This window comes from Cyprinodon variegatus, unplaced genomic scaffold (genome assembly GCF_000732505.1).
Source record: "Cyprinodon variegatus isolate N-32 unplaced genomic scaffold, C_variegatus-1.0 Scaffold635, whole genome shotgun sequence".
NCBI classification, from domain to species: domain Eukaryota; kingdom Metazoa; phylum Chordata; class Actinopteri; order Cyprinodontiformes; family Cyprinodontidae; genus Cyprinodon; species Cyprinodon variegatus.
In genome coordinates this window covers 428,876-450,178 of record NW_015151088.1, presented here as the reverse complement: position 1 = coordinate 450,178, position 21,303 = coordinate 428,876, and the positions used below count along the sequence as shown (strand labels likewise).

At 38.0% G+C, this 21,303-nt stretch overlaps 1 protein-coding gene across 1 annotated transcript; it reads left to right on the top strand.

Moving 5' to 3' along the window:
• The first annotated feature begins 2,859 nt into the window (after positions 1-2,859).
• zmat3 (zinc finger, matrin-type 3) lies at positions 2,860-19,453 on the top strand. Its single transcript, XM_015393326.1, has 6 exons — positions 2,860-2,998; positions 10,071-10,810; positions 11,340-11,477; positions 11,913-12,079; positions 12,184-12,287; positions 17,445-19,453. The coding sequence occupies exons 1-6, from the start codon at positions 2,875-2,877 to the stop codon at positions 17,651-17,653; spliced, it is 1,482 nt and encodes a 493-aa protein (XP_015248812.1). The 5' UTR covers positions 2,860-2,874; the 3' UTR covers positions 17,654-19,453.
• Positions 19,454-21,303: the final 1,850 nt, after the last annotated feature.

Here is a 21,303-nt window from a genome sequence, read left to right as displayed (position 1 = left end):
ATCTTTAGGAAGTTTACAAAAACAGAGCAGATACACAAAATGGCACAGCTGTGGATACGCTTACAGTACAGATCAGCCATATGGAAAAGAGCTTATTTTATTGGTGTCTCTGTAAACAGGAGACAAAGAAAAGTATAAACCCCAACTCATTAAATGAGAAATTGTGGCCATTAAATCTTAAGTTTCTTTCATCTGATATAGTTTACATTTGCACCCACATCATTGTCATCATAAACTAATGTGATAATCTGAAATCACATCTGAAATGATTAAAATAAGACAAAAAACAGTGTAAAATTACCCAAGAGGTAGATACATTGAGAAGAAAATTGAAATGAAGTGTTATAGAAATTAAAGTGTTATGAATTTGACCTTGAAAAATCACTTTGAAAGATTAGATAAAATAAACAAAACACTACAGCACACATTTTATAAATAAGGTATCTTCCAAAAGCTACTGGATGGTTCATTTAGGGACATCGTAGAACAGGTAACCTAATATTTATATGACCTAATTCTTCTATTGAACATCAATCAATCTACAGCGGGTGTCATAAGTATTAAACACAACTCATTTTTCTCAATAAATATATTTCTAGAGGTGTTATTGATATGATATTTACACCAGATGATGGTAACAACCCATGGAATCCACACATACAAAGAAATCAAACCATAGATTAAGTTATGTATAAATAACCTGGAATGACACAGTGAAAAATAATGGAACACGTAAAGTAAGGGAGGTGCAAAAAGGCACGGAAAGTCAAGACACCTGCCAAAATCTCTCAGTAATTAGAAAGAAATCCTGCCCCTTCCTTGTCAGTGCAAATTAGTAGCAGCTGGATCAGTCCCAAATGATGGCCTATAAAAAGTTGTCTCTGGTATCACACAAGAAACATCTCATGATGGGTAAAAGTAAAGACTTTATTGCAAACTATAATGATGGTATTAGTAACAGAAAGGATTTCTACACTTCTGCATGTTCCAGTGAGCATATTAAGGCCATAATCCGGAAGAGGAAAAAAAAAAATTTTTCACCATAAACCGACCACGACCAGGTGCTCCTTGCAAGATTTCTGACAGAGGAGTTAAAAAACATATCAGAAAAATTGTCCAAGAGCCAAACAATAAGTAATGCACTCAGCCGCCATGGCCTGTATGCACGTTCATCAGGCAAGACCCCATTGCTGAAGAAAAAACATGTTGACGCTCATTTAAAGTTTGCTGCACAACATTTAGACAAGCCTGTGAAATACCTGGTCAGATGAGACTAAAATTTATCTCTTTGGATGCCATAATAAAAGTCATGTATGGGGGTGAAACTGCACTGCACATCACCCCAAACACACCGTGAAGTTTGGAGGTGGTAACATCATGGTGTGGGGCGTTTTTTTTAATTGTCAAGATATTGGCACTGATGCCTGGTCTGATTACTAATTTCACAACCTACTTAGCCCCGCCCCGTTCTCATCACCCACCTGCATTAGTCTCTATTTAATCCCCCTTCAGACCAGTAATCAGTTCCAGATTATTATGAGCTGTTGGTAAGACTTATTCTAGCATTCCTGCATTCTGATTACCTAATCCTGACCTCTTCTGCCTCTCAACGTCTGAGCCTGTTTGCCTCACCTGTCTTCTGACTCCTGCCTGATCTCTGCCTGTTTGTGTACCGTACCTGGAACAGTGACCAGACTCCGTCCTGGATTCTTCCTCAGCACCTCACCAGATCTCTGTCCTCCTGTCTCAGACAACCGAGCACATCACATACATTGTTTTTGGCTTTGTCCTCTGGATTATTCTGCCTAGTTTTGCGAAATCTAACTGTTTGACCGCTTTGAATACTGGATCCTTCTGTTCTGAGTCTAGTACAGGCAACTTCAAATAATCGAAAGAAAGATGAATGGAAAAATGTACGGAGACAATCTTGATAAAAACAAATCTACTGCCATCATCCAGAATGATAAAGATGACACATGGGTGGACATTTCAGCAAGAAATTAACCCCAAACACACAACCAAGGAAACTCTCAGTTGGTCTCAACGAAATAAAATAAAGTTGCTAGAACGGTGCAGCCAATCACCTCCATTGAAACCAATAGAAAGTCTATGGAAATAATTTAAGAATAGCATTCCTAGAAGTGGCCCACGATTTGAAGACTGTCTGTGTCGAAGAAGTGGCTAAAATCACATCTGAGCAAAGCATGCAACTAATTTGCAAACAAAGGCTTTTGTAGAAAGTATTAATTTTAGTGTGGGTGTTCAATCTGTCTGTCTGTCTGTCTGTCTGTCTGTCTGTCTGTCTGTCTGTCTGTCTGTCTGTCTATCTATCTATCTATCTATCTATCTATCTATCTATCTATCTATCTATCTATCTATCTATCTATCTATCTATAGCCCATTTGATAGTGTTTTCTTAATATGACTCATTTATCATCACCAAACGCTGATCTGAGAATGATTTAGTTATTATTTGCCAGCTCGGGTGGCTTGAGTTCACCACAGAGGTGTAGCATATTTATCCAATGTGTCAGGATTACCACCCATGCAAAGAAGCAGCAGAAGCATCGGAAATGGACTGTACCAAATAGAAATAGGGATGCTGGGTAAGCTCTGGTTGCATTTGAGTAATCAAAAACTAGCCCGCAAAAATGAAATAACCTTTTCAAAAAATTATAGCGTATATAAGAAATGTAATAAAACAAATGTAGCGATGCACATGATGATAATTAGCATGCGTGTGTTCTCCGAATTAGTTCTTTTCGTTGGGCTCCCCCTCCGGTGGAGCCGCGGTGTATGCACCCTGGTTGCGACTGTCATCCAGTCTGACCGCCCGGTTTTTCGGGGAGAAGTTGGCAGAGGGATGTTCCGGCGATGATGGCGCTGCAGCTCAGGAGCGGGGATGCTGCATACTACCAGAGCGCAGAATACTGCAGAAACTACACTTCACAGCCTGTCAGCTACAGTGACAGCAGCCATTATCTTGCACGATTGCCAGGTAAGGTGAGGCTTGTCATATTAGGGGGGAGCTCCTATTAAAATGACGTGGAAAAAGTATCTTCCTTTATTATGCAAGAAACGGACAACCCAGCGTGAGTTGATTGCAGATGGTTCAGAGGTGGGTGGGTGTTAAGAGGGGGTCGCCCTGGCGCTCCTGTCATGTTTTATGTGATGTTGCTGCGGTGCACCAGCCACCATTCTGAGCACCAAGCAAGATGCGCTGCAAAATCTGTGGTTGTCTTGCAATGCAGCATGGGTCTAGAGAAAGTATTTGCATCAAAAGTCACAAAAATTAGAAAAAGAAAAACATCTTGCATCTACACTCCTTGATCTGCACAAAAGACATGTCACATTTCTAATGTAAGTGTCTCTTAATACACCTGCGTAGTCTCCACAGTACCCCTTCCTGAGGGGCTTCAGGAACATCAGGCCAAATGTGTCATGCTGCAGCACTGATCCTTTTAACTGAGTAAGATTAATAAATCCATTGTTTATGTGATTTAATTGCAAATGATTTATTTAAGCCAAAAAATCTTTTTCATTTAAATTTATATTAACTAATCTGCAAAGGGGGATACAAGACATCATCCAATCTACTGTTTTTTTATGTATAGGACTTCCAGTTCTTCTAAAGCAGTGTCAAGAGCTAGTTTCTATATGTAGGGTTGTATTAAATAATCAATGTACAATGCAATACAAGCATAATGCACAGCCGATGCAGGTAGGGCCCAGAGCACTTAAAGGGGAAAGCTTCTCAATTTATTTTAAAGTAAGTTGCAAAGAAACCCCTGACAGATGTAAAAGAAGAGAATACAAGATTAGTTATTTAAGATCAGAAAGAGATTGACTTTACTAACATCAGTACGGTGGGACATATGTGGAGATTGCAGTAAAATATGCTTTTCCAGAGCTCAGCAATGCAGATGGAATTAGTGCAAAGGGGCATGTGCTTCCTATCACTCCATAATTGATGTGACACAACGCAGTACCTACAAAAGAAACTCAAGAGAAGTGAACACTTGGCCTATTTAAAGATTCTCAGAGGAGACAGGGAAATTAAAAAAGGTTTAAAGATATTGTTCTAGTGTTTTGTTTCTGGGCACTCAACCAGCAAGCTATAAACTCCTGAGTTGAGCTGAAAAGCCTGACAAGTGATGAAACTTCTGAAATAACATCAAGGTTTTTTGTGCTTTTTTTCCCCCATCTTCAACAGCTTCTTTTAACGGTATGAGAACAAAAAAGATCAGGAGACGTGAAGGATGAAAGATGCATTTGAATCAGGCTCTATGTAATCCTGTTTTTTGACATGCTGAAGAGATTGTAATGTCACTCAGCCTGCACAGTCAAAATGGTGAATATTTATACTCTTCTGCAGCCAGGAACACTGATTGTGCTGTGTTTGCTTGCATACAGTCAATACACACCCTTAAGTTCAAATGTGGAAAAGCTAACCTTGACCTATCTAGCTCACATAACACTTACGGTGCGCAAGGGTTTAAAGCTATGAAACAGACAACTGAGTGTTTTACTAATGTATAACTTTTACAAAGAAAGATTAGCAGCATTTAAATTATATTATAATGTATAATGTAATGTAATGTAAATTCCCTAATTATCCCACAGTGGGGAAATTCACCTTTGCATTTAACCCATCCCCTTAGGAAGCAGTGGGCTGCCATTGTGTGGCGACCAGGGAGCACTTTGGGGTTAAGGGTCTTGCTTAGGAACCCAGACTGCAGGCTATGGGGATCGACCCGGGTACTTGCAGCCTTCTCAGAGCACAAGCGCACTGCTCTAACCACTAGGCCAACTCTGCCCCACAGTACCCAGTATAGACTACCCCTTTCAGTTTCTAATGATACCACCGCACAATTTGATATAGCTTATCAAGATTTTATGTGATAAGCAAAAAAAAACAAAACAAAAAAAAAAAAACAGGTGGAGTATAAAATTGTCAGATTCAGGTTTCAAATAACAATAATATATAAAAATCAGCTTTATTTTACAGCCCTTAATAATATCCAGTTCTTTTAGCCAATCTCAGAAATAATTTATAAAGAAGAGAAAATAAGCATGTGCTTAACTGAAATGTGTCTGTTTTTTTAATAACTTTGAAGAATTCGTAAGCATGACCATAAACAGGTAAACATAGGGAAGTTTGAACGGTATTAGAATGCTTCTTTCTAGCAGTATAGCTGAAAAAAAGGGTCGGAGAGAGTTTACGAGAAAATGAGTGGAAAATCATAGAGCATCCTCCTCAAAGAAAATGTGTTAGAGTCTGCAAAATGCTGTTAACAAAGTGGCAAGGTGTACCTTCCAGCTGCAGAACAACCCTCAAAAAACAGCCATAGCTACAATAGGAGGGTTTAATCAAACAATTCCTATGCGTTGTAAGGCCCAATCAAAATCCAGCCTGCAAATGGAACGGCACACTTTTGAGAAACGTGGTTTTATTTCAAAACCATGTGTTATTTCCATCTACTTTCCAATTATGCAGTATGTGTTGTTTTGTTGAATACAATCTCATTAAGTTAGATAGAAATTTTTGATTTTACACTTGACAAAAATTAGTAGATTCTCAAGGTGCATGAGTTCTATTGGAAGACAGGACTTATCTCTATTTTTGCCCATGATATCTCTCCTGAAGCCCTTTTTAACATCATTTCTAAACAATGACTAAGGAATTTCCTTTGCTGGAGCAAACTTTTATAATTAAAAATCCATTAAAATGAAGTAACAATTTTCCTATATAATAAATAGATCAGAGAATCAGCCATCAGAATCCAACAATATATGAAACAAAAAATGAAGAAGAAGGCTTATTGTGTATCAGGAGAATACAACTATTGATTTTAACCTCAAGAGGTAACATACTGCAAGGTACCTACCCTATACATGTATATATGTGGTTAGTTGAATTGATAAAAGTAACATTGATTGCCCCAGTTAGACTGCAGTTTGTGTTTAGATTTAACAGTGTAGTCTGGGATGAAAGGGAATCATATTACAAATGTTGGGATAGAGATCTCAAGAGTTCAATTCAACTGAAGGTTTAGACTGCTGAGACATTCCTGCTTGTAATGAGACATATTGATAATCTCTGAGTTTTTATATTGTTGCTGTATCATTTAGAGTTTTTTGAACCGTTTTTTTGTTGTTTTTTACATGTCCTGTAGCACTCAGAATTGTTGTCTGTGTGCCAAGGACAAGCTAAACAAACTTGCTTTGGGAGCAGTGGAGCATTAGAATCTTAATGAAAAGTAAAAATTGAGAAGATGTATTTTGTGGCGACCACAGTTCTAAATGCTGTGTGTCTATAGGTATTATGTGTTTAACAGCACCTGAATTTGAACACCTATGAGTACGCTTATAAAAACAAAGTTTCTTCAAAAGAATATTAAATAGCAGGCGTTAGGAGGCACAAATCTGCCCCCTAGAATCCAAAGCAGACACTGTTTCCTAGGCATCCACAAGTCCCCAAGACCACAGGAACCCCAGAAGGACCATTGCAGGTAAAACTGCACCCTCTCCTGCAGGAGAGCTCCGGGTGCACCTCCCAAGCACCTGTCACCCATGTATTCACCCAGCCATCGATGATGAGAACCACCAATGCAATGACAGGCAAAGACACCAGCCACCAGGATGGAGTGTGCAAGGGAGGGAATAGGCCTCACATGGCCAGAGGTGGTCAGGGCAAGCGGCAGACCAGGGCTCAATATGACAAAACTAAAGAGCACTTGCAGGGCCACCCATAACCAGTAGACAGTGATCAAGCATCTCTCAATTGATAATACAGCTATGAATCTTCTCCCCACAGGGGCATACCCCTAAGTGGGCATAAGCCAGATTGATAGGTGTAGCTCAATTTAAATTCTGCACAGTATCCATCTGGAAAAGCTCAGTTGGAAAGTGTCAGCAAAAGTGAGGGACATTCAGTACAATCCTTTGAACTGATTGGGTAAATCACCAAGTGGCACCTGCCTCCCATATCAGGCTTTTAGCCAATCACGGCCCCAGTAGCAGTTGTGACATATCACATTGTCGATTTCTTTCACTACTAGCAGAGTTACTGATAGATCAGACTCTTACCAAATCCAGTCAAGAAGGAATGCACAAACATCTTTCAAGTTGATCAAGTTGTATCCCTTTTGTCTTTTTTGAAATATAAAGCTAAAACGGCCGCAGCCATCTTGTTTGGCTTTAGCTTTCTGCCACTGGTCAATGTTTTGATATCATGCATGTCTCTGCATTTCATTGATCCGACACATTTCAGTATCCTGGCTAATTCATCTTTTGGCTCCCTGCAAGATGTATTTTCGGGCGTTTGTGAATTCACAAATCTTGCGACAATTTATTTTGCTTGCAAGGTAAGCACACCCCTGAATGACTGCTCCAAACCTAAGAAGTAATTGAGAACATAACCACACAGGACAAGCCCCACACCCCATTTTTCCTCCACCTAAAAATATGTTCATTCTGTGCTCTCAGGGCCACTGCAATTCTTTGTTTCCTTCTCCATAGTGATACAATAAGGTTCCTCTGATGCTTTGAAAGCTTTTTTGCGTTTGCCATGAAATGACAATAAGAAAATCTTGGGCATAGGGTACCAGAACTGCTCTACTTTATTTGGAGTCCAAAGGCAGAAGTAATCAGACTAAACATCACAGATTTAGGTGGGTGTGCACTCTTATGCACCTAAGAAGATTTTCTTCCCTGCTAAAAGACTTTAGCATTGTTTTCAAACATTACTTTCTTCATTAAGTTTATGAGTCTTTGGACATGCACTGCCTACTTAGCAGATAAAAGGCTAATGCAATCCCAAATAAGCAAACTTAATCTCTTGTGCAACGGAAAGGGATTGATACAGCTCCCTGACTGTAGTTTATACAGGATATTTTTGCCAACCTACTCTTCCAAATAGTCCTGTTGCAGAGACTCTGTGACATTTGTTTAGGCCTTTACATTGTGCAAAATGGCAGCCATGGAAGAATATTTGTGCACCTTGATCAACACTTGATCAATTATGCAACTTGATCAAAATGTCTGATCTTAATGTGAACTTTATAAGCAATAAAAATATTTCCTAGCTGCCTAAACCTGCTTTTTGAGTTAAAGAACTGGACTAAAATGTTTTGTGTGGCAGATTATTCCTTCTATTTAGAGTTTACTAAAAATAAATCAACCTTGATACCTCCCAAAGACATTAATAAACATATTTTAACATAGGGAAAACAGAACTCACAATATCAATAAAGAGTTAAGCGGATTTAAATGCTGCTCCTCTTGTCGTTCTGGATTTGTTGGGTGTACGTCTCTTTCATCTTGCGGTTTATATGACTAATTGTAAGGTCAGAGCCTTGTCCAGCATACCTTTCTCCTTAGATCAGCAGGACTGCATGACAGACAGACAGCTGGACACTTTGGACAGAGAGACGGACAGGGAGCACTTGGAAACACAAACACCCCAGGGTATAATTTTGGGTCTCAGATTAACTGCTAATGGGCGTTCAATCAGATTTTCAGATGAGAGTCCAACAAAGTGGATACAGCTATTTGCCTATACTGACCTGAGAATCTAGTTTTAGACACACAACCCCCCACCTCAAACACACAGACACAGAGTCAGTGACAATTCAACCCTCAAAACATGAGTGGGAATACAAATTAAAGCAGAGTTTGCAGTGTGTGTGTGCCTGATGTCCTGTATGCTTGACTGCAGGCGCTGCATGTTCAGCCTGAGCTTCCTGATGCCCACTGAAGTGTGAAGCTCCGAGCTCTGTCCAAGAATGTGTTTCTGTTCACTCAGCTCTCTTCATCCTTTCTGCCTCTGGGCTTTAATGTATAGCTCCCATCTGTAATCATCGTATGTTTATCGAAAATTTACATGCTAAATTCATGTAATACATTTAGAATCCTTTTAATCTAATATGAGAACAGTTTTTGTTTAGTTTAAAATATATGATTTAATTATGGTACCAATTAAGATCAATGCTTTTTGATCAATAGTTTAATTGAAGTGAAACCAGAATTTTACATTATTTTAGACCAAAGTGTGCAAACTATAAATTTGATTGGGTGTAACTTAAGTTGTAAAGAAGCTTTCCTGTCTGAGTTCCCTGTGAATAATGGCTTTTAGCCACAATCTTCACAAGGTCTTCTGCTTCTTTTCTAGTGGTGAGTCACACATTTCACACAAAAAAACATATGTATCTATGAGACATAAAACTGTTTTTTCCCCTTCAAATAATATAATGTTGTATATTTTCATATTGTTTATGCTTGCAGGTAACTATTTGAAACATTCATGGTACTATTAGGTATTTTGAAATTTTTGGAGGTGTGGCCATTTAACTCATGATGCCAGCTTTTCTTAAATAACTGATCATAAAATATATAAATTTCTATTAGAAGAAAACAATAGACATGTTTTTAAAAAAATTGAGAAAAATTGGTGTAAACCTGGAGAGGTTTAGCATGATTATTTGATTAAAAAAAATATATGCTTTTTTGTAAACTGTGGTTAAATACCTGGTTTTCACTGAAAGTTTCTGTTATTTCTGCTGTGTTTGTTGAATTCATAAAACCAAAAGTATTTGATAGTCTTCTTTGTGATTTTAGATGCCAAAGCAACATAGATCCCAGATTCAGCATCTAGTAAAAGGCTGAATAGCATGAATCAGAGCCAAATGATAACATCAGCATACTAGCCTACTCTCAGTAGAAATATTAAGTGCTTAGCAAGTTCCGTGTTAACGGTGTTTATCATCTCACTTTACAGCCACTGCTCTCTTTTTCAGCTGAAAGAAAGTGGATATCTGGATTTTAAATGATTGTTCTTGAAAGGAACTCTCGTGTCTTATCAAGGTTACATGTTCATTTTTCAACAAAAGCACAACTACATAATGGTGCATTCCAAAAGTGTGAAAACTCCTCAAAAATGTTTAACAGATGATCAGGAAACCTTAAATGCCTTCTTAGTTATTCATTGCAGTCCTGAAAAAGTTTATAAAAACAATGTTTATTTATGTCCTCTGGGCTGCCTCATATTGTGTTTTATTTTATGCCCACAGGTCCAGACGCCATGTTGAAGCCTCCTCTGAGTCTTTTCAGTCATCCTCAACAGCCCTTCCATTACATGGACTCCCTGCACCATTTAGGACCTCCACCTATGGCACCTACACAACCCCTTGGCCCACCACCCATTGCCCCTACTCAACCAATTGGACCCCCAACACTGGCTCCTTCTCAGAGTTTAGGGCCCCCACAAATACCTACTGCTCACACACTAAGGCCTCCATCCATTACTCCACCACACACCTTAGCTCCACCAATGCCCCAAGCCCAGCAGCTGGGCCCTCCACCGATGGCACACAATCTAGTCCCTCCAACTGTAGATCCCACACAACCCCTTGTACCTCCAACTATGGACCTCACCCAAACTTTAGGACATCCACATCTCACCCCAGCTCAAGCACTGATCCCTCCACCTGTAGTTGCACCAGCACCCAGCCGCTTTCCGCTCCCTCCCAGCTCCCTGTCCTCACCCCCTGCTCCAGACCCCGATCCGTCACAAAGGACTCAAAGGCCACCAGGACTAGTTCCCAATCAAGCACCAGTATCCAACTACCTATGTGGACCTCTACCGGGCCAAGCAGCTCCTGCCAGTGAACCGCCCAAGGATGAGGGCTCCTCTCTGGGGATGGAGGAGCAGGAGGATTCTCTAGGCCTGGAAGAACTGTGCAAACCACTTTACTGTAAACTCTGCAATGTAACACTCAACTCTCCTCAGCAGGCACAAGCTCACTACCAGGTGAGGTAAAAAACACAATCCCACATTACCGACCCATACACTTGGCGACCACTTTATTATGTACCCTATGCTAGACCACATCTTCCCTTTGGATATGCCTCCTTTAAGGGTCTAACACTCTGTATGGATTTGGCCCATTATTCAAAGATAACATCATGGTCAGCATTAGGTTTGTTAGTTTCACATCTGTGATTCCAATCTCTTGTTCCACTACGTCCAAGAGGTGCTCTGTTAGATTAAGATACAGTGAGTGTGGATTTTGTGATTGTTGAAAGAACTTGTTGCCCTCTTGAAACCATTATTTTAGCTTTGTGACGTGGTGCATTATTATTGCGGGAGAAGTATAGTTAGCAAGTTATCTCAACTTAGTTTAGATGCCTTAATGTATTGAACTGCCTCCATATGATTGGCTGTGTCATTTCTACTTTTAACAAGTAATTCAACATTTATACCTAATAAAATGTCTGGTGCATGTACTGTATGTAATACAGGGAGACTAAAAAACTAAGCTTTGTATCTTTTCATCAAGGGAAAGAACCACGGCAAAAAGTTGAGAAATTTCTACGCTGGCAGTCAGCAGCCACCTGCCATCAGGATACCAGAAGCCACAGAGGGAGCCGGTCAGAGCCTCGGTTCTGGAGCCAGTGATGGTGATGGAGGCAGACAGGTTAAGCCAAGCTACATCATTTCTGCACTAACTTACCTGTTTAAACTGAGGAGGTGGGTGTTTTACTGCGGAGGCGGCCACTCTGCTGACTGAGACTGTTTCCTTTGAGGAGGTGCGAGGCAGCTACTGTTACTTATTAGGGGACACATGTTATTTTCAGTTTATATATTTATCATTAAGCCTGGGTAGATCAGATCATGTCTCCTTTTCTTTATTTGAAAATGCCCATTTGGAGTATCTGCTTCAACCAGTCATTCCAGTCATTAATTATGAATGGTCATTGGTATATATTTTGAAAAACAGACAGATTGACTAAGAGAGATATATTTTTTCTTCTTCCAGTGGAACTGAATGTTCCTTTCTTGTTTCGGTTATGTGTTTGTTCCCTAACTCCTCTCTCCACAAACAGTGCAATGCTTTGTACCATGTTTGCAGGCGCTGTATAAGGGGGCGCCCCGGGTCATCCTGGCAACAGAAAACGACTATTGTAAACTATGTGACGCCTCCTTCAGCTCCCTGGCAGTCGCACAGGCCCACTACCAGGGAAAAAACCATGCCAAGAAGCTACGACTGGCTGAGGCCCAGCAGAACTGCAATAACATGTGGGTTCAGGGTGGAGTAATATTTTGTCTGCAGCAGATTTTTTTATGGTGTATACATGTTTAAACCTTTGTCTGAAAGGAGTTTTAATCTTTGAGAGTTACAGGGATGGCAGCAATGAAGTAGCCCAGAGAAAAAATCGGAAAGATGGCAGTGAGTACCGACTGGTGAAAAACCGCCGCAGCCCACAGTTACCTGCCGCCATGCCAGGTAAGAAATTAGACTAGAACTAAACGATAAATTCAGTTGTATTTCTGGATAAAGCAATTTTACAGCAAAAGAAGGAGCTGCATTTGTGTATAGAAATAAGAATAACCTAACAGAGGAGTTTTTGTCCACTCATATTTCATCGGTCAACAAAGTTAAACTCTACAAAAACACCTATAAATTATTTTCATTTAGGAGCAGTTTGTCAGCAGATAGTACTAGGAAAATAAGCTCATCCATAACCAGCACAAACATTTGCTTCCCCTGGAAAATGTGAATGAACAACTTTAAATCCATTAATCTTTTACTTCATTTGCAAAGTTTCAACTTGGTGATTATAACATTGAACTTTTATTTCCTATTCCAGTGAAAAATACCATTTAAAAAAATATGCCTCCTTTATTAGGAAACATACGTTTTTCTTAAACGGAAAAGGTTGATCCAATCTTGTCAAGGCATCGTTTCTGACAGAAACATGTTTCATAAAAGCATTTGCCAGCTATCTGCTTGGTATCTGCTTACCGTGTCATATCATTGCGTGTCTCATGAGATCCTCTTTTGTCTATGATCAAACTGGAACTGTGAGCTTCACTAAGGATGAACCAGAGGTGGGTCCAAGTCACTGTTTTGCAAACCTCAAGTCCTGCGTCGAGTCTCAAGATAAAACCAGTAACTCTCAAGTCAAATTGCAAGTCTGAAACAAAAAATTCAAGTCTTTTTTTTTTTTAGCAATGTTGAAATATATGTTAAATGTAAATAATGAACCATGTTTCCCTTTTTAAATGTGCATTTATCTCAACAAACCCTAAAGTTAAAGGCTAAAGTAGCGGCAATCCGACGTGGTTTTTAGATGTACAGTGTGAGCAGGTAGATTGCATCAGATTATTATAAATATCGCACAGTGTATGCCCGGCTCAAGCTCTTAACCTCTTTCTAAGCAAATACTGTACATCTTAAGCTTCCGTTGAAAATGGAAAAATGAATATGTACAAAAGCACCTAATTTTTACTTCTAAGAATGATGGAAGGCCCATGATGCTATGGATCTTTTTATTTCCTAAAATGCATTGGAAATCATGTTAAAGTGCATCACAAAATGGATCCTTATTAATATTCTAAGACTTTTAAAAGCCTTTTGGCCTTTTTCAAAAGCCATAGCTTCAACATTACCAAAAATTTCCAAAACATATAGCAAAATCAATACAGAAATTGTTTAACATACAGGATTGAAATCATCATCAGTGGCAATCTCCATCCTCATATGTAAATCTCAGACAAAACCTGTGATGTAAAAGAAGAGTGCATCAGAGATGATGGTTATTCTGAGGGATGTCAAATAAATAAACCTACCCCAAGCAGGGGACATAATATAGGAGAAGTTGCAACATAAAAACATCGCCATCCAATATGTTGCTGAAGTCTGTGAAAAACTCAAGAGGATTTTCTCCAAACACGAAATCCCAGTACATTTCAAACCAAACAAGACCCTTAAACAGAGACTAGTGTATCGTAAAGACCAACCCCCAGACCAAGTATGAGCGGAGTGGTGTATGCAGTCAATACAGTGAGGAATTCTCTGCTCTTTTTATTGGAGAAACCAAACAACCTTTCCACAGACACAGAAGAGGTACCTCCTTCGGATAAGACTCTGCTGTAAATCTACACCTTATGGACAAAGGACATTCATTTGAGGACCAAAAAGACATTTTGGACAAAGAAGACAGGTGGTTTGAGAGGGGTGTGAAGGAGGCCATCTATGTTACTCAGGTTCCAGCTTTCAAAAACCTAAAATGCAGTGATAGAGTTGATTCCTTCCCGCCATCATCATACATGGGACCAGAACATCTCGCCTGTTCAGCCACGCCAACAATTCCCCCTAACGACCCCCTTTTAGAGGCATAGACCAGTATTGGGTATTGCAGGCTAACAAAGAACCCGAAAGCCTGTCCATTGCTAATGGGCAGACTTATTCTTCAGGTTAAATTTGCATGTTTTCTAAGCCAATAAAAGGCTTTGTTTTGGTTCACTCTATAAAGCCTCAACCTCAACGCTAATTCTGACATTTTGAATTGAAAAAACGTCCAGATGGGAAGTGACACGTCTTCAAACTTGGAAACAAAGTCCAATGGATTTTTAAAAAAAATCTTATTAATGTTCTCTAATCGGGTGATGTTGATTGTTGTATGATTAGTCTGCCCATCATGCAATAGTTGTTTCTGTCTGTAATTGCAAATAACATTTCTGAGAATATGATGCATCCATAGCATATAAAGTCTTATTTTTATTTATATACCAACATTTTTTTCAGAAGATGACTGTAATCTTTCCAGGCTGAAAGGATGTTTGCAAATTCCCTTGAGGCAAAGAGAGAGAGAGAGATTTTAAATCTGCTGATTTCAGTCAACAACAGAAAGTGCCTTATAATAAAAAACAGAAACACTGAAGAGGTCTCTCTCAGATGTAAAGGTTTGTTTAAAGAGTGTTTTTAAAGAAAGATGTTTGGCGTGCAATTAGAGGCTATCTTCAGCAGCCTTCGATGGTCGTATCTGCTTTCTGTAAAGTGACGTCTGGTAACCTATAAGGTAACATCTTGTGGAGAAAAAGCTTCACAGTGTCTGTTTTCACCTTTTTGTGTGCGTGTGTGAGTGAAAACAGATACAGCATAAGTAACGTCAGACCTTCTGCTTACGTCAACATGTCCTTCTCGCTCAGTCAGACTCTTAACTATTTTCACAGCGGAAGTCATTAGAAAATCAACAAAGGATTAAAAAATAGGTGACAATAAAATGTTGATTGCTCTTCCTATCTCTCTCTCTCTCTCGCCCCAATTATCTGCTTTTGTCAGCGTTCCTTTTTTTTTTATTCTCTTAATGGACATGTCCTAAAATAGCTGTCCTTTTAAGTGTGGCTGCTTTGTGGCACCTTTTCTGTGTCTTTCTGGCATTTTTCTGCAGCTTTCCACAATCAAATGAACAAACAACTCTCTTTTGTCCCGTGTACCAACCCTGTAAGATGTCTTTGAGCTCTTTCTGTGCACCGAAGAGGGTCATTTTATAAGAACAAGTGACTCATTCTGCTTTTTTTCTTAGTCTATTTTTAAACCTGGTTCTATGTGTCTTGAACTTTACTAAAAGCAGAAATAGTCAATTCTAGAGAACACGGAATGGGTTTTGTGACTTTTCAACAAATAGCTCCTTTGTTGCAGGTGAAATGACTGAATAAGTCATGATAAAATAGATTGAGAATTAGAGATTATTCACCATAGAGCTACTGTCCTTTTCTAGATGTAAACATTTTTTTTTTGATCTCCCAAAAACAGCCAAATGTATATTGGTTCCTTTTAGAAATCTTATTTTTTTATTAGTTTGCCAATTTACTTTGGAGGTAGTAGGAAAGAGCAGCTGTCAAATATGTTAGCAGATATACCTGATATATGAGAAGTACATGCATGACAGCATATTACAACCTTATTTGCAGCACTGATCCAAAGTTTCAACAAATGAACTTCAAATAATTTATTTTTAAATAAAATATTCTTATAAAACTCATATTTGCATTTTGCTCAAGCTTTTAATAATGGCTCTAGTCAGCACACGGAATCAACAAGTCATACTGAAACAAAAGGACAGATTTGAAAAGATTTTACTCTTTTATAGGTACGTCTGTTTTCCATTTTTATGTTCATTTATTTTTCGGGCAATGTACCTTTAGAACAAGATATTAAACAAAACAAGGTTGGTATAATATTTATATTTTCACAACTGCATAATAATAATAATACATAGCTATATACTATATATGGTATATTGTATGTTTTATACGGTATATAGCTATAGATTCTGTATTCTGTCTATATCTACTTTGTTAAATTCCTTGTTAGTCCAAACCTACTTGACAATAAACTTGATTCTGATTCTAAGGAATGTGTTGACCCTGAGAGTACCCAAAGTTTAGGGATTCTTTTAAATCTCAGCAACTGTGCAGATGACAGATGCTCAGATTTAGTCTCAAGTTGAATCCACCCTTTTATTTTTTAGAAGTTCAGAAAGAAACAACTTCCAGTTTTCTTTTCTGTATTCTCTAGTTTGAGTTCCAGAAAAAAAGGGTAAGAAACTCCCGAACAGCTGCTATCCGATTCCACGCTCCACTTGACGCATGAAAACACTCATGCTTTACAGCCAGGTTCCCTTTCCTGCATGGGCTTAGATCCCTAACTTAACTTGAGGCTTTCCAACCATAACAGATTCATTGTAATTAGAATAGAAATTGTTTGCTTCTAGTGTAGTCGATGTCAGTCAATAATTCAAAAGTTTCTTACTTCCAGTTTTGAAGTAAGACTAAGGGCTAAAATATAGATATAAGAACTATGAGGAAAACTTTTAATGCAGGCTAAGAGGTGTCAAGTAACAAAGTACAAATACTTTGTTACTTTACTTAAAAATAAATTTTGGCTATCCTTTACTGGAGTCATTATTGTTTAGACAACTTTTTACTTCTACTCCTTACATTTTTTTTCTTCTTTTTGCAGCTGTCCACTTTCTACTCCTTGCATTTTATAAAATTAAACTCGTTAGTTTTGTTTCTTTTAAGCTAATTTTAATTATGACCTGCTGGTAAAAAGAAATAAAAATAAAAACCTTTAAAATAATGTGTTTAATCTTAAAAAGGAATTGCTCTGTGGTTGGACTCTTTACTGCACCAACTTGATATTAGACACCGACCAAAATAAAATTTTCAAGATGATGCAAAGTTAAATGTAACTCTTTTGCCATTAGTTATAAAAAATAAGAAAATTAAGTATAAGGAAGGTAATCATTCAAATTTGTAGAACAATGTTACTTTAGTAGGGTAGTGCAGAATAAGTAATAAAGCATCAGTTTCGAACATTTTATTGTGTATTACTTTTACTTTTATACTTAAAGTACTTTTAAAAATGACAGTTGTACACTTTTACTGTTGTAAAAAGCTTAAGTTGATAGTCTAAACAAAAGTGTTTTTAAACAATAGTATTTATACTTCTAATGGAGTAATGAATATTAATACTTTTGACACCTCTGTTTAGGTTGAACATATTTTAGCCTGGATGCTATTGTCCCTCAAGTTTTCATATTATGTAAATCTCAAGTGAATTATCCACTTAATATGCTCATTCTCCCCCCAGGGCCTTACTATAACCCGAGACCAAGGCAGCGCATCCCCAGGGATTTGGCCATGTGCGTGACTCCCAGTGGGCAGTTCTATTGCTCAATGTGCAACTGTGGTGCCGAGCAGGAAACAGACTTCAGGCAGCATCTGGAGAGCAAGCAGCACAAAGCCAAAGTGTCCGAGCTGAGATACCGCCATGAGATGGAGAACCTCGGGTACAGCTAAGACAGTCGAGAACTGGAGTAAAGATCTTCTGTATGGCAGATCACCTCGCATATGATTCAAACATCAAATCTAGAAAAGATCATTTGAAAAACTGCATCTCAAATAGTTGATCAAGTTGTAATGACATACAAGGTTAGCAGTAAATAGCTAAATCAGTGTTTTCTTGAATTTAGGATGTTTTTGTCTCTTAAAAAGAGAGTCCAGTTCCAAAAAAACCCTTTTATCTAGGAAGCGTTGGAGCATCTCAGTAAATTTAAATATCATCAAAACTGTAAACTATTTTAATCTATTTAATTTAAACAGTAGAACTCAGACATTCGATTGATTGATAACACACAGAGAAGCTCAGGGTGATTCATTTCGTCTGATTGAGGACTGGGGTTTCTCATCCTTGTCCCAACAATATTGTAGATTCTCTATGAGGTTTGGATCAGGCCAATTTGTCTGTTAGTCAAGCACACTGATACAATGGTCATTAGAGCGAATGTTGGTACTTTTGGCACTGTGGTACGGAGTCCAATTGAAAGATGAAACCATCGTCGCCATAAAGCTTTTTGAACAGAGAGAGGCATATCTTTTAAGAGTTCTTAGTAGCTTCTGCTCTGGCTTTGGACTTAAAGGCACAGCGCAGACTTTGTGACCTAAAGAGTCGACACATATGAGTTATTTTTAAATGGTTCCTCAGGCCAATATACAGTACTTGACACTATCAATGCTATGAGCGGTTCTTCCCTCTTGAAATACCGCCTATGTACATTCGGAGAAGACGCACTGTTGTTGGCCAGGTCATGTGACCTGGAAGAACGTATCGCTTTACAGCCACAGGCTCTTAAATCATCACGAAGCTAAGGTTTTTGCTATATTATTTTTCCACCTGCTTGACTACCTGTCATAGATGAGGCAAGGAAAAAGTTTAAACTTTCCGAGGAGGCTAAAAAGAGAAAACGTGAAAGGGATCATGCAAGAGGAAAAACAAGAGACTGAAAGAAGTTGGAGATAAAACGGATTCTCTTTTCTCAACTTTATTATTAGACTGGTAAGTTACTTTGCTCCTAGTATACAGTCATCTTTATTTTTTTCGATGTTTAGTAGAAGCAAAATACAGGCAGTCACAGGTCTAGCGCCCCTAGTGGCCAAACGTTACACAGTGGCCTTTCATTAAACCCATTGAAGAAACACCAGCATTTCTCTAGATCATCAATGACTGTTAAAATGTCACTCATCAGTGAAATCAGGTTTGATCCTTTTAATATTCATTATTCTCCAGAGTATACAAGCTTGATTTCCAAATCAGATACTAATCTTAATTTTGTTTGATAAGAGGACTGTTGACCACCAACAATTATCTTCATTTTTACCATTTCAATAAGATGGTGCTGATGCTGTGCCTGGTTCAGTCATGGCTTACCTTAGTCAATCAGATAGTTGTAGATCATGCCCTGGGTACATGTAAGTGACATGAAGAAGACTCCAGCTCTGGTAGTTCACCAACTATTTTTCTTCCGTTAAACTTTCCATTTGTAGGCTCTTTATGATGCACCAGCCTCTATACTGACCATTTGTGGCTTAATCTCTTTGTGGAGGTTATGAGAAATTGATTTTAATGCAACTCACTTCCTCATGGTGGTGTAGGCCATAATAAAGATTAAAGATCCTTTAGATTTTTGACTTACAAGCCATAATTATCAAACTGACCAGAAACAAAGGCAATTACTATAGAGAATATCTCTTAATGGAATCTATATAAAAGTTAAACTTTTTAATTTTAGTTAGCAAAAAAGGTTTTTGATGATTTTCAAATTTATTGAGATGCACCTGTGTAACATTTCGATTTTTTAAGTAGAGATTTGTGGTAAAAAAAAAAAAAAAAGAACAAAAAACCCCTGCACATTTAATCAAAATTAAACACAGCTAGAAAAAGAACAAAAAAAAAAACAGTCTACATATGGATTAGGAAAATAAGTAACTCCTGTTTTTTTTTTTTTATACCTTCACTAGTCTGCTCTTCTTCTTAGCTTTGAGCAGGATTCATTCAGACTCAGGTTACAAGTGAATGCAAATGAGATGCAAATAAATCTTCGGGCTCGCTAAGGCACTTGGAAGAGGACGATTCAAGAACCGGAAATCTGGGCTTGTGGAGAAATGCTTAGAAAAGAGAGAGGAATCAATCAGGACTAAGGGCATTCAGAAGTCAATAAAAAAAAAAGAAAAAAAAAAAGAAAATGTATTTTTTATAGGTTCTGCTGTCAGGTAATCTCTAATCTGGCAGTAAGACCTTGCATATCTTTACAACCTAACAGAGGAATTAAACCTGAAGCACCTCTTATTAATTTTAGAATTGATAAAAGCACAATAGAATAATAAAGTACAGCAGTGTTAACTAAAGCTGTGAGCATCGGTTTACCTCAGACCAGCTGTTTGGGTGAATTCAGGAAAAAGGCAAGAAAATACTGACTTGCAATGATTTGGCATTTGTTGGAATATAGGCCAAAGCTTGACTTTTTAAATAAAATAGTAGAAACCAATCTGTACTGTGGTAAAGCTTTTCGATAAGCTGCTTTATATCTTCTATCATTATAAATCACTTCGATCGTATGTAAATAAAACCAAATTATATTATAGCTATAAATACAGTATAAAACATGAATCGTATTGATTCTTATTATTCTCAGCATCTTAATCTACTATGAGTTTGAATAATCATCCTTGTGCACACAGACTTAGTGTTTTAGCACTGTATGTTTTTTTTTTCTTTTTTATATTTTGCTGTGGACCCTCCTCAATTCCTTAAAGTACCTTCTGGTACCTCCAGTGTTTAATTAAAAGCTAATAATAGCGCCAGTTTGACTGCTGTGTCAGAAGAGGTTGCTTGTGAAGCGAAACCACTTTGGATGCAGGTTTTCGCTGAAGCAACCGAATAGAGAAAAACATTTACTCACAGAGGAATACATCGTCTAAAGTCTTTAACTCCAAACTTTCAATTAGTTTGCAAGTTTCAGGGCTCTTGATTGTTTCTGGTCAATTCAAGCAGAAAAAATAAGCTGGTTTTATTGCAGATTAAAATAGCAGATTGGATTTTCAGACTTGTGATGTTACTCTCTCTCTCTCAAGGCCCACTTCCAGCTAAGTTTCTGTATTTTGCCTGAAAGATAATTCCTATAATTGGAGTTAAATTAGATTATTCTGTCTGTTTATCTGATTTACTGTTTCAGTTCGCTACACTGAGCTGAAGAAGACACAAGCATGAGGCATTTTGAGTTTGAAGGTGCCTTTAATTTTGGCAAACATCCCTACATTACGAAAAAACTGTATGAAGTCAGTGCTACAAAAAGAGATGCCTTTTAATCCTGACTGACATGCCGAGTTATAGAAGGTATTTTATCAGTGCCAAAACACATAATTTTGTCAATGTTAGAATTATTTTTATTGTTTTCTGTATGTTATTTATTAAAATAAAAAAAAACAAAATCCATTTAAAACGGATCACAAATGGATGATCTTGCCTTTTAATCTAAATCACGTAAAGTGAAAGCTAAAAAGGGGCGTGCTTCAATGAAAGTGTTTCTACCTTGACATATTTCAACCTCTTGAAAAGAGCAAGTGAAAGCATCCTTTTGGAATTCAATTATATTAATTACAGGAGTTTGCAA